This window comes from Glycine max, chromosome 1 (genome assembly GCF_000004515.6).
Source record: "Glycine max cultivar Williams 82 chromosome 1, Glycine_max_v4.0, whole genome shotgun sequence".
Lineage (NCBI taxonomy): Eukaryota > Viridiplantae > Streptophyta > Magnoliopsida > Fabales > Fabaceae > Glycine > Glycine max.
The window spans coordinates 9,946,439-9,959,090 of record NC_016088.4 but is presented as its reverse complement, the minus strand read 5'-3'; the positions used below and the strand labels follow the sequence as shown (position 1 = coordinate 9,959,090).

General features: G+C 32.9%; 1 protein-coding gene across 8 annotated transcripts; it reads right to left on the bottom strand.

Moving 5' to 3' along the window:
• Positions 1–6,841: 6,841 nt before the first annotated feature.
• On the bottom strand, positions 6,842–12,188 carry LOC100796112 (uncharacterized). Of its 8 annotated transcripts, none has more exons than XM_006573110.4 (5): positions 11,940–12,188; positions 9,560–9,689; positions 8,141–9,141; positions 7,272–7,702; positions 6,842–7,183 (listed from the first exon to the last, which is right to left on the bottom strand). In XM_006573110.4, the coding sequence occupies exons 2-5, from the start codon at positions 9,567–9,569 to the stop codon at positions 7,072–7,074; spliced, it is 1,554 nt and encodes a 517-aa protein (XP_006573173.1). In that variant the 5' UTR covers positions 9,570–9,689; positions 11,940–12,188; the 3' UTR covers positions 6,842–7,071. The 8 variants fall into 8 exon arrangements, with proteins under 8 accessions (XP_006573173.1, XP_040863828.1, XP_040863839.1 ...); XM_041007894.1 differs by lacking the exon at positions 11,940–12,188 and adding an exon at positions 11,900–11,921; XM_041007905.1 differs by lacking the exon at positions 11,940–12,188 and adding an exon at positions 11,212–11,234.
• Positions 12,189–12,652: the final 464 nt, after the last annotated feature.

Sequence of the window (12,652 nt, the reverse complement as noted above, 5' to 3'; positions counted from 1 at the left end):
TTTCTCATTCGAACATCAATTGGCCCATCAATCATATATAATTGTAAAGATAGGATCAACATTTGTAGAAACACCCCAAAACTCATTCCAATTAATCATCTAAGGATCCTTACATATGTTCTTACTACTCCCTAATTGTGAACAACTCATCCCTTATCTCTAAGCGGACTCACGTGTGAAGTCCGACAGTGATAGTGGTGTCTCTAATAGTTCCCTAAGATTCCTCAAGTTTTTCCACTATTTGCTCTGTTAGGGTTTCCAAGCATTACAGAGAAGGAGAAGAGATTGTGATGAGAATCCTAAAACTACCCAAATACAAGGACCTATGACTAGGAGTAGGACCAAACAGTCAGTGGATACCCTCCAACAAATGGTAACAAGCATACTTAGCAAGGCCTAAGTGGAGAAGAATGAAGGCCCAAGTGGAGAAGGATGAAGACCCAAGTGGAGAAGGACGAAAGGCCCAAGTGGAGAACAATGAAGGCCCAAGTGGAGAAGGACGAAGGCCCAGAGGCAGAGACACTACCAAGAATATTAATTTTTACTGAAGGTGCAGATTAATTTAAAGGCCCATGTCAAATATGTTCTATTTTTTTATTTCTAATTATTTTCGTTGTAATTTTGGCCTAAACTATTTTGAAGGCTCATGTCTATTTTTTATCTTTTTGTTCAGATACACTATATGTATTGATTTTCATTTTCAATAAAAGACTTTTGGCATTTGATAAAATTTGGTGAGAGCTTCTCTTTGGGTTCCTTGTTGAACCAATCTCAGACTTATCAAGGTAATCTTTGTGGCATCTACCCTGACTTATCTTCCTTCTTTGGAAGTGGCGTCATCCAAAACTCCGTAGCTTGTATCAAGCGATCCGCTCCTAGTCAAGATCACATCAGATTGTAGCCTTCACCTTACTGTCAACATGCGAGACTAATTTCTCTCTGCTAAAACATTATTTCATAAATCCCTATGGTGAGAATCTAAAAATATTTGTTTCAAAGGTGGTTCCTAAATATCACAACGATCCAACGGTTAACGAGTCTGAGATTGTAGTTTTACTGGGGCAGATTTGGGTGTATGCGGGAAAAGAGAAAGCTTAGTGTGAGGTACATTTAATCCACCAAAGACATTATCTCTAAAACAACAATGGTGGCTGTGTGCGGAAATAAGTTTTGAACCTCTTGGTAAAATTTAACGACAATCCAATGGTTAAAGAGTCCGGGATCGTCGTTTTACTGAGAGAGGTTTGAGTGTATGCAAGAAAAAGAGAAGGTTTTGGGAAAGGAAGAAGGGAAAACAGATTTGAGAGGAAGAGAGAGCGTAGAGACGTGTCGTAAATGTAAAAAGTGACCTATCACATACCTATTTATAGTTAGGGTATTGTGAGTCTATTATTTACTCTATTTTTCTTTATTTTATCATTTTATATAAAGAAAATCTATCTTACTCTCCCTATTAAATGAATAAATAAAATATTTAAAAAAAACATATATTTATTTTATATACCTTAAAACTATTATTTTAATTAATAAAACTATTTCTCTTATTCGCTTAATTACAAAAAACTCATTATTTTCCTAAAATTCTATTTATTTTAAATAAAATCATTTTAAATTTATTTTATGAAAAATAGGATGTTACATCAAGCCTCTTTGTTCTTAAACACTTAAGGATAGATGAATGTGCACTTTACCGGTCATTTGCCACCAGACCAGAACTCCAAGCCTCTTCGTGCTTACATGCTTAAGGTTGAAGGACTATGTACTTTATCGAAAGTTTGTCAATCGGACCATGACTTTAAGCTTCTTCGTATGTTCACGCTCAAGGCTAGAGGACTGTGTATCTTACTAGTTGTTTGCCAATAGACCATGACTTCAAGCCTCTTCACGTTTACGTGCTCAAGGTTGGAGGACTGCGTACCTTAGTGGTCGTTTACCAATAAACCATGACTTCAAGCCTCTTCGTGCTTATGTACTTGAGGCTGGAGGACAATGTACCTTACTGGTCATTTTGTTGACCAGACCATGACTTCAAGCATCTTCGTGCTTACACGCTTCAGGCTAGATGACTATGTACCTTACATGTCGTTTGTTGAACGGACCATGACTTCAAGCCTTTTCACCCTTACGCACTCAAGGCTAGAGGACCGTGTACCTTATCGGTCATTTTTCAACCAGACCATGATTTCCCTCATATAGGCCTTAATGATCGATTGTCCAAGTATACTCACATCAATAATGGTAATTATCTTTGTAACTCCTCTGGGGTTGTAACGGTCACCCAAGAGAAGTTGTTACAAGTACTCATAATAACAATTCATGGAGAGTTAAAGGTGAAACATTATGAAGATAGGGGAGGCCATGTGAATAAGAACATTGACACAAATTTTTCCTACACAATTATTTAAGTATATAATTTCTAATAAATAATTATTTAATAAATAAAAAGTTTCACAGAAATATTTATTGTTAATGTTATTTGTAAAACTAAAGATAAAATCTACTAGTAGAAGAAAATTAAGCAAATATTAACTCAAGAATCTAGAAGACTACATTTGTCATTCAGACCATGACTTCAAGCCTCTTTGCCCTTACGTGCTCGAGGCTAGAAGACTATGTATCTTTCTGGTCGTTTGTTGATAAACCATGACTAAAAGCCTCTTCGCGCTTACATGCTCGAGGATGGAGGACTATGTATCTTACTCGTCATTTGTCGACCGAACCATGACTTCAAGTCTCTTCGCGCTTACGTGCTCAAGGCTAGATGACTATGTACCTTACCAGTCGTTTGCCGACCGAACCTTTACTTCAAACCTCTTTGCGCTTACGTGCTTGAGGCCGTAGGATTGTGTGCCTTACTGTCATTTGCTGACCGAACCATGATTTCCCTCACATAGACCTTAACTATCGATGTTTGGTTGTACTCGCATTGAGAACGGTAATCATCTTTGTAACTCCTCTGGGATTGTAATGATCACCCAAGAGAAGTCGTTACAAGGTATGCACTCATAATAGCAATTCATGAAGAGTTAAAGACATAACATTACGAAGGAGAGGGGGAGGCCATGTGAATAAGAACCCTTGACACTAGGCTAAAAAGGTAGATTACACTTGTCTTGATTAAATATTTTTGGATTAGGTCTCATAAATTTTAAGTGAGACTTAGTTCCAAGTACAAGATAATTTTAAAATTTTGCCACTAAATTTCATAAAAGAAAATTTGTTAGTAATATTTGTGACCATAGAATGAGTGATTTATTAATTAATAAGCCATTCGAAGATAATGGCAACTGCAATAGGATAAGTTGTGGTGGCCTGGGGGTGTTTATTGTATTTGTGTTTCACAAAAGACAATTTGATTAAAAGAGGAATATTTCCACAAACACATCAGTGTGTCATCTGCAAGAATGGTACTAAGTTAGTGGAACAACTTCTATTTTCCTATCTAACATCATATTAGGTTCGGCAACAAGTTTATGCTTGGATCAGTCTCAATTTTGTTCTAGCAAATAATGGATTAGTCTCAATTTTAGCCTATAAAACATTGAGCAAAAATAAAAATGAAAATAAACTCAAGAATTATTGGAATATGTTTTTGGCCAATGGCTATCTAGACAAATTGGAATGGATGAAATGACATAATGTTCAACAATGAACAAAACTTTTCGAACAATGCAAAATTAATTCTAGATGAATGGATAGATGTAGTTAAAGTAAGATTATGGTTTTGGACAAAGGAGAAATGTTATGAAGAGTATTTATCTTTCTATCAGTAGTGAAATAGACATCCTAACCTGTTTTGTTTTCTCCTACCTGAAAAGGAATTATAATCTAGTAACTTACTAATTTGTATCTTTCCACATGAGCAAAAGTAGCCTCGGACTTCATTTTAGTTAATCATTGGCTTATCTAAAAAGAACAAATGAAGCTTTCTCATGTGCTGAGCCAAGAACCATAGGAAAATTAATTGAGCGCCCTTTAAGATCATCTCTATTTATCTTTTAAACAAGGACATGTTCCTTCCTTTTTATCTAATAATGGTGCTTAAAGTAAAATTGCATCAACATTTAGTTGGTAAGAAATAGACTCATATCACAAAAGGACATGTGTTTAATTCTCGTTGTTCATATCACAAAAGAAATAGACTCTAATAATGGTATTGAGCCAAAAAATAGACTCATCTCGTTATCGATATAAGCCGGGACGGAGCTAGAGTTCCATAAGTTGGGGGGATAAAAATTATTAAAGTTCATTCAATAAATATATACACATTAAAATCATACAAAAATTCATAATTATATATTTTAAAATGTTAATTATATTAATAATCTTTGACCCATCTTATGGCAAGTTTGGTATTTTATAAATATATATTTTGTCTTTTAAAAAAATACATCAATAATATGTAAAACCATCTCTCTTGCATGTCATCAATTTTTTTATATCTACATTTTAGCATTTTTTGTATTAAAATAAATGTTTTTCTTAACAAAAATCAATTTAACCAGTATTATTTCATTATATTAAAAATAAAATTTGGTCTACAATAACAATAAAATTTTAGAAAAGTATCCTATTAAATTTAGTATATCTGAATGAATTATGTTATTCATCATATTATCTTTTATTATAATATAAATAGAAAACTAGTAATACCTTTTGATTGCAAGTGTAATAATCATTTATAGCCTTTAAAATAGAAATAAAAAATTAAAAAAAGATAATACATTATTTTGTAAAAATTAATAAAAATAAATGATACACAAATAATATTACCTCCAAAATCATATCCAACAATTAGCCAAATATTTTTTGATAAATAAAAAATATCTGAATTCAAAATATGCAAAGACGAATAAAAAGAACATAACTCCCTTCCCATATAATAATTAAAAATCAGATCTAAAAACCACCTACTTATATAATACTAATTGTACCTAAAAAAACAAACTGACCTCAAATTACACTTCAATTCAATTTTGCTGTTACTTAATCAATCAATCGTTTTATAAATAATAAAAGAAAAATCAATCAACCGAGGCCAGAATGTCACACTCATTAAAAAGTTGCAGATCATTCTATGTTTTCTTTTTCTCCAGAGACCTTTCTATGTTAAAAACTTCACGATATCATATATATAAAATATTTCAAGTCACTACCAAAATTTTGGAGTCAAATAACTTGTAGTTTAAGAATTAAAAAGATAAGAAATCCAATTTAAAAAATTGCTTAAATTTCAAGTTATTTTTTAGGTAATATTTTTAAAAGAGTCATAACCTACAATTTTAATTAAGAGAATCGTAATAAAAGAAGCATTACCAAAATTTTAATACGATTACTTCATTATGACGCATTTGTTTCCTGAAAAAGCAGATCGTTATTTTCATATAGAATTGTATTTGATATAAAATCTCGTGCTAATAACGAATGTTTACAACTACTGAGATTTAGTACAATAGTGTCACATATTGGCAAAAACACATTGTAATCATCATCATTTACGCTGTGTTTGTTTGCAATAATTGAAATAATTTTGAGAGGATAAAAATGAGTGTTGGTTTAGTAGGAACAATAAAGGTTAAGTAAATTTAAAAATAGTAAGATTTATTTGTACTATTTCTTATATATTTTAACTAATCTATCTATCTCTCATTTTTGTTATTTATTTCCCTTCAACGGAATAATTTTACTTATTATTTTTTTACCTATTTTTACTTTATTTATTATATTTTTCTCTTTTTAACCAAACACAACCTTAATGCTTTGTACATTATAGACATCAATGATCAAACTATATGCTTTACTCGTATAATATTCTTCAAACTTCTATACCAAAAATAATGATATCTCCAATTATAGGCCTCGGGTGTAAAATATAATAATATCAATTATACCGTACTTGCCTGCTCCTAATTTTAAAGAACAAAATTGAGTAGTTTTTTAATTCTGCCACTGTAAAACATCTAAGGTTGGTTGAGAATGCATTCTCTACTATGTTGTCCAACTACAAGGCTTGCCTCAAATAATTTGAAGTAATGTCTAAATCTACTTTAAATTCGGGGTATAAACGGAATCTCAGAAATAATAATCGAATCCAAAGACTAATCTAAGCCACCACAACTCTAAAAGCAAATCAAAGGACGTTAAGTATGAATTAAAAAATTACAATGAACCATAAAAAGGACGTCAAGCGAATATAATAATACGATGAAAACATAGCAACACTTGTATGAAAAATAAAATAAAATCCCCGTCATTAAGATTTAAAGGGTTTGTAAAAAATAAAAAACAAAAGATTTAAAGGGAATAACGGCAAGATTTTGGACCAAAATGTTTCATAATGACAACGAAAATTTTGGAAAGACCTGAAATCAAACAAGCACAAGATAGGAAGCATTTTGGAAACCTAATCCAACATCAGGAGGAGATGAATTATTTGAAGCATTGTACCGCAAAACCAAGTAAAAAGAATTTCAATATAATGATACTAGAGTTAAGTTTCTCCCATTAAAATGTGTGGTCATCGGAATTTCCTGGCACAACTTTGTGTTCTTTGGTTATTTAAAGCAAATTGCTTATTCTATCTATTTTTCCTGATGTTCTCCAATAAATGTACCTAACCTGTGGTAAATATGAAGGTTCAATCCTCTCATGCCCATATTAACATGAGCAACTTTTTGCTTATACAAAAAATCATGGGCAACATTTTAAATTACATTCATAACAACCAAATGAAGAAGCTTCAATGATTAAACTAACTACCTTCTAATTTAAAAGCTTGCAGTTATACGTAAAAAGATTCAAATTTAATATGTACTACTAATTGTTTGTAATTGAGATAAAATAAAAAAATCAATGAAACCATGTATAGGCAAAAAGAGAAAAGGAGAGAATCAGATGAAAGCTATGCTAAAACGACTACTTTTGCCTGCAAACATTTAGGAGCATTGACTGGCCATTCTAAACCTACTGCACACTACTCAACAGCTAGGAAGATGATGTATAAGCATGATACTCAAGGTAGAATTTAAATGATATATATTAATCTTTAACCTATTAAAAATGAAACTACTATCAGAATTTACAGCATAGAAAGCCATCCCTCCAACACCACCGTTGCTTTCGGAAGTGCTTCCTGTCGGCTTTCGCCATCCTGACCGGGCTGCTATTCCATTCAGATTGAATTCTGCAAAGGCACAAATCACAGCTTATTAGTCATGCATTACTGGCAAAAAGGAATAAGTATTAACTCAAGAAGTTTTCTGGCAATTTACATGGGAAATGCGAAGGATCGCGTGCTGGTAGTGCTGCTATCTGATCGAAGAGAGATGCTGCCAGAATAAGGTACCGGCCCTGAGTAGCTTATTCGACCCGACATGGGGCCAATGGAAGAGAAACTTGCCTCGCCTAAGCTGTGATGAATGTGGCCAGTTACAGCCTGATCATCGGACTTCCCTTCTACTGGCTTCATTGTTTGTTGAATTTCATCACATTTACAAACACCAGCTTGGTGGCATTCCTCTTTACCACAATCTGAAGGACGTGAAGGATCCAATTGATGAGTGGAGCTTTCTTTCTCTGAAAGCATGTTATCATTATTTGATTCATCATCTGCCAATGCCAAAGAAGGACTTTCCAATATTGCTTCCTCAACTGTATTTTTGGAGCCTTCTGATTGGGAGTGCAATTCAGGCTCATTGGAGATCTGCACATATAGCAAAGATATCATTTTCTGAAATTTCTCTTTTCTAACACCTTCAGTACACATAAATACACAATTTCCAGTAAGAGAATATCAAAATTTGGCCAATAACATTTTAGAAATAAAAGCTCCGAAAGATATGTTTGTCACAACATAGATATGGGGAATAATCAACTACCTAGAAACTTTATTTAATAGTAGGTAAATTGCAAATAATATACAATGTTTCTAAAATTTTTAAAATCTTTGGCCGTCCTGCTCAACTAGTGACTCCAACATGAACACACATTGTGTTTTCAATGCTGTATCTAATATGATTAAATCTAATAAGTAACAATTGTACAAATTAATTAACATACCAAAGTTAATCCTTCTATAAGAACAAGTAACATATATTTCCAAACAATATATTTAGGTTACATTTGATAATATGTTGAATACCTGTTCACCCTTGTCATCAGAAGATACAGAATCCTCAGTGAGTAAATCTTGCAACAAAACTTTGTCTTCTGGTAAAGGCTTCATCTCTTTGTTGACATTACCAGAAATTTTTTCAGTTGCGTCCCCATCCTTGTGCATCAAACCCTTGGGTTGGTCATGATTAGCATGAACCTCGTCAGACTCCTCTGTTGGAGTTAGGCTTAGAACATTGATACTGGTGTTGTCTTTCTGCTTTTCTTTACTTTCAGAAGGGAAGAAATTGTGAGCCTTTTCCTCTGTTGGTGTTAGGCTTAGTACATTGATACTGATGTTGTCTTTCTGCTTTTCTTTATTTTCGTAACTCTCAGAAAGGAAGAAATTGTGAGCCTTTTCCTCTGTTGGTGTTAGGCTTAGTGCCTTGATACTGGTGTTGTCTTTCTGCTTTTCTTTATTTTCGTAACTCTCTGAATGGAAGAAATTGTGAGCCTTTTCATCAACAGTATTCACAAACATGACCTTATCCTTGTTAAGGACCCCTTCATCAACGCAGATGTCCTTGACAACATGATAATTACTCTCTTTGTAACACACTTCTAGGTGTGGTTCACATTCTGTGACAGTTTTGTCCATGTAACCATCCACAGAATTCCTAGGCAAGTCTCTTCCCTCTGCAGGATTAGAGATTGGTGAAGTAAGGGACCTTTTAACTGATTCTACATCATTTGGAAACTTCATAAATGACTCCATATCCTTGGAAGAATGAGAAACTGGCTCAACTATGTCCTTTACCTTTGCTTCATATTCATTTTTCATACAATCAGCTGACTCCATGTTGTATTGTGATGAATCTAAACCTTGTTCATTGTTCTCTAAAAAGGCAGGAACTACATTCTCATATTCCTTCACTTTCTGGTTTTGTAATTTGTATCCATCGGAAACTTGATCATCATCAATGAACACAAACGCTTGAGATTCAGGCTCAAGACCAATATTTGAATGTCGAAAAGTCACTTTATTTCCTTCTGCGCATTCATTTTGATACCAGCAAAAAAATTAGTTAGGTTAGAATTTAAAACTAAGGAGATTGATCATAAAACACATACCATTTAAAACTAAGTAAATCATAGGAAGAACCACTGATTAAAATAGTTATATTATTATGGCTTTTAAAGAACTAGAAAGAACATATCCTTAACCCACACTGAACAATTGGGTCAAGAAACAATCGACCCTCAACTAGAACTGACAACCACGGCCTAAAAAATTTTAAAATATATGTATACGATGATCCCCATTTCAGGTGTCACAATCTTGTTACCCCAAATGGCCAAACAAATATATACTAGTCCAACCCATTTCAAAGCAAAGAACAAATACAAAAGTCAGCTGGAAATAGTAAAACAACCAATTGCAGGTACCATAAAATGAACAGTTTGTTACCTAATTTCATGGTGGGCTGAGGTATAAATACATGGGCAAATTTTCTGTGCAACAATCACTGGTATTTTGACTATTATTGTCAACCAAAGAGATTAGTGACTAGTCTGATTACACAATATTCTGCGGGGATCTGAAAACCAGCAAACAACAACAATGATAGGTTAGTAACCAACTAAAATTTAACTGCACATAATGAAAACAAGAGCAATAATGTCTTCAATGATCTACAAAGGTACACTCAAAGCCAAGCACCAATAATAAGATTCTATTCTACTGCTCCAAAAGATAATCTTATTTAAAAGAGCAAAAAAACAGAAAAAGAAAAAAGAAAGAAAAAGTGCCAATTCTCTAATCAATAAGAAATCATAAATTATTTATTTGGATTGCAGTATAAAGGAAACACTGATTCTGTCACTGTTTACCCTATATTCCTGATTACAAACCAGGAATGAAATTTACCAGAACCCAACTCTAGTCATGACACTAATTATAAAATAAACCATAGCATAAGAAAAGGGAATAAAGAGTTTACCACAAATTCTAAGAACAAGGTTTAGATTAAACCAGCAAAACTAGGGACCATATTCTATATTAAGCTTTTAATATCCACACAACACATACATATTACATATGAGATATATCAATATATATTTTAAGTACTAAAAAGCAAGTACCAGTTAGTTGCCTTTTCCTTTTTATAAGAAAAAGATTTCGCCTAAGTAGAATCCAAGGAAGGTACAGAAGATGGTGTAATAGGACAAGAAAAAAGTTTTAAAAATCTCAAACTTTTTCGAAAGTTTTCAACTACAAAATTACAAACCGAAATTTTAAATCACAAGGTCTGCATAAACAAGATGACTCCCTACAAAATCCCTACCAAAATACTTTGTCCTTTAGCTCTGATTAAGATCTGACTCATCAGAATAAACAAGTTTAGAAAACCAGATAAAAAGTACAGTGCAAAAAATCCCCAGCCGAGTTAAAACTTACACTGGAATCTCATGAAGGAAAATCAGGGAACATGGTCAAAACCATAATAGAGATCTATCTCAGATCCCAAAACCTTCTTATCCCCATAAAATAGTAAAGGGCTAAAAAGATACTTCTCATATTAAAAGAGAAAATAGGATTTGCTCAGCATTCAGAAGAAAAAAATATTTTAACAAAAAAAAAAAACCTTCAATTTTCTTATTCTCTGATTCTCTCTATCTATCTCCCTTGAGAACAGACAATTTCAGAAAATTCTGACTTCACCTGGAGATGAAAGTCTCAAAAGAATAAAAAATAAAATAAGAATGACAACATGTAGGAAACAAAAGGATTTGAAATTGAAAATTGAAAAATAAAGCAAAAAAAAAGTTGTATATAAAAATAAAACAAAATTGGTTTGAACACAAACCATGTAAGTCACCAGAGAGTGGAAGAGAGAGAATCACACGGCTAAAATAAAATCAAAGCAGAAAGAGAATTTACCAAAGTCCAAAACTGGCGAAGAAGAGAAAGAGTTTCCTTATGTCGGTAAACGTACTTCAATGCTTAAGGTTGATAAAAAAAAAAGGAAGAGATATATAACTATATAATAAAAATAATTCAATTAATTAATCCTAATAATAAATAAATTAATCCTAATAATAAAAGCAACCACACAGTACCAAGAGATAGATAATGGATGAGTTGTAATTATAACGTTCATAATGGTCAACTGTGACTCTCTCTCTCTCTCTCTCTCTCTCTCTCTCTCTCTCTCTCTCTCTCTCTCTCTCTCTCATTCCCTCTTCACACATTACACCCTCCACCTTCTCCTTCTGCAATTAATGCATTAGCAACAGTGAAACGAAGTCCTGACCCTACCCTCCAATACCCCAAATTCAATACGGTATATTGTAGCATTAAATCTTCACCTCTAACCCCCTCATATCAAAATTTAATTTCAAACCAAAAATATGCAACTTTTCTGTAGTATCACTCTCTCACTTTTCATAGTGTCCTTCAATTCCCACAAATTGTTTCTCTCCAAAGTCTCCATCTTTATCAGATTTCGCTACTTTTATTTTATCCCTCACTCACCGTTATCGTCATCATCATCACCCCTTTACTATTTTCTATCCCATTTTCCCACCAACCAGAATTTTCCCGAGAAAATTCCAACAAAAAAAACCAACACGACCACATTGGTGCCCACGGATCCATCGACCAAACTTCAAAGGAGACGAATCAAAAACGAACACAACACAACACAAAACGACTAAAACTAAAACCTTTGACTTTCAACCTTAACAAACCCCCAAAAAAAAACCACAAAACCGAAAACCAAAACAAAACACAAAAAACAAAACCAACCCATTTCGAGTTTGACAATGATGCCGGAGGTGAAACTCACCGGTGATGCTGATGCAACATGTTACGTTGGAGAATTGTTAGCATGCGGTGACACCCACCGTAGGATCCTGCAACTCCTCGATACTTCAAAAAAAAAAAAAAAAAGAACTTAGCTGTATCCCAAATCTGAAACTGGCTCTCATGTACAAACTGAGCTGTCTGTACGTGCCTCTGTTTTTTCGCTTCTCTTTCGATATCTTCTTTATATATACGCTGCATTCTCTTCCTCTCTTTTTTTTCAATTTTTTTTTTCTTTTCTTCTTATTATTTGCTTTGACTATATATTTTTTTTTCCTTCTTTGGATAGGGCCCACCCCACCAATTGAAGAGTTAAAAAAAATCAATATTTCATCCTCCCCACTCACGAATGGCCAACCAACTTTGGCTTCTCTATTATTATTATTATTATTATTATTATTATTATTATTATGTGATGAGATTCGGTGGGATGAGGATTTTCACAATGCTGTGGACATGCAATGATCACGTTCACAAATCAGAATTCTGTTTAAAACGTTAGTTTTATCAAAAGGTTATCAACACATTTTAGACATGATCTAGGTGTCAAGTTGACAAACTCATAGTATACTTTTATGGTAATATTTTATATTTTATGCTATCAATTAATTAGGATTTATTATATATAATATTTTATAATAAAATAACAATATAAAAATTTGTGTCTATTTAATTAAATAAATTTTTTTGTGTAAA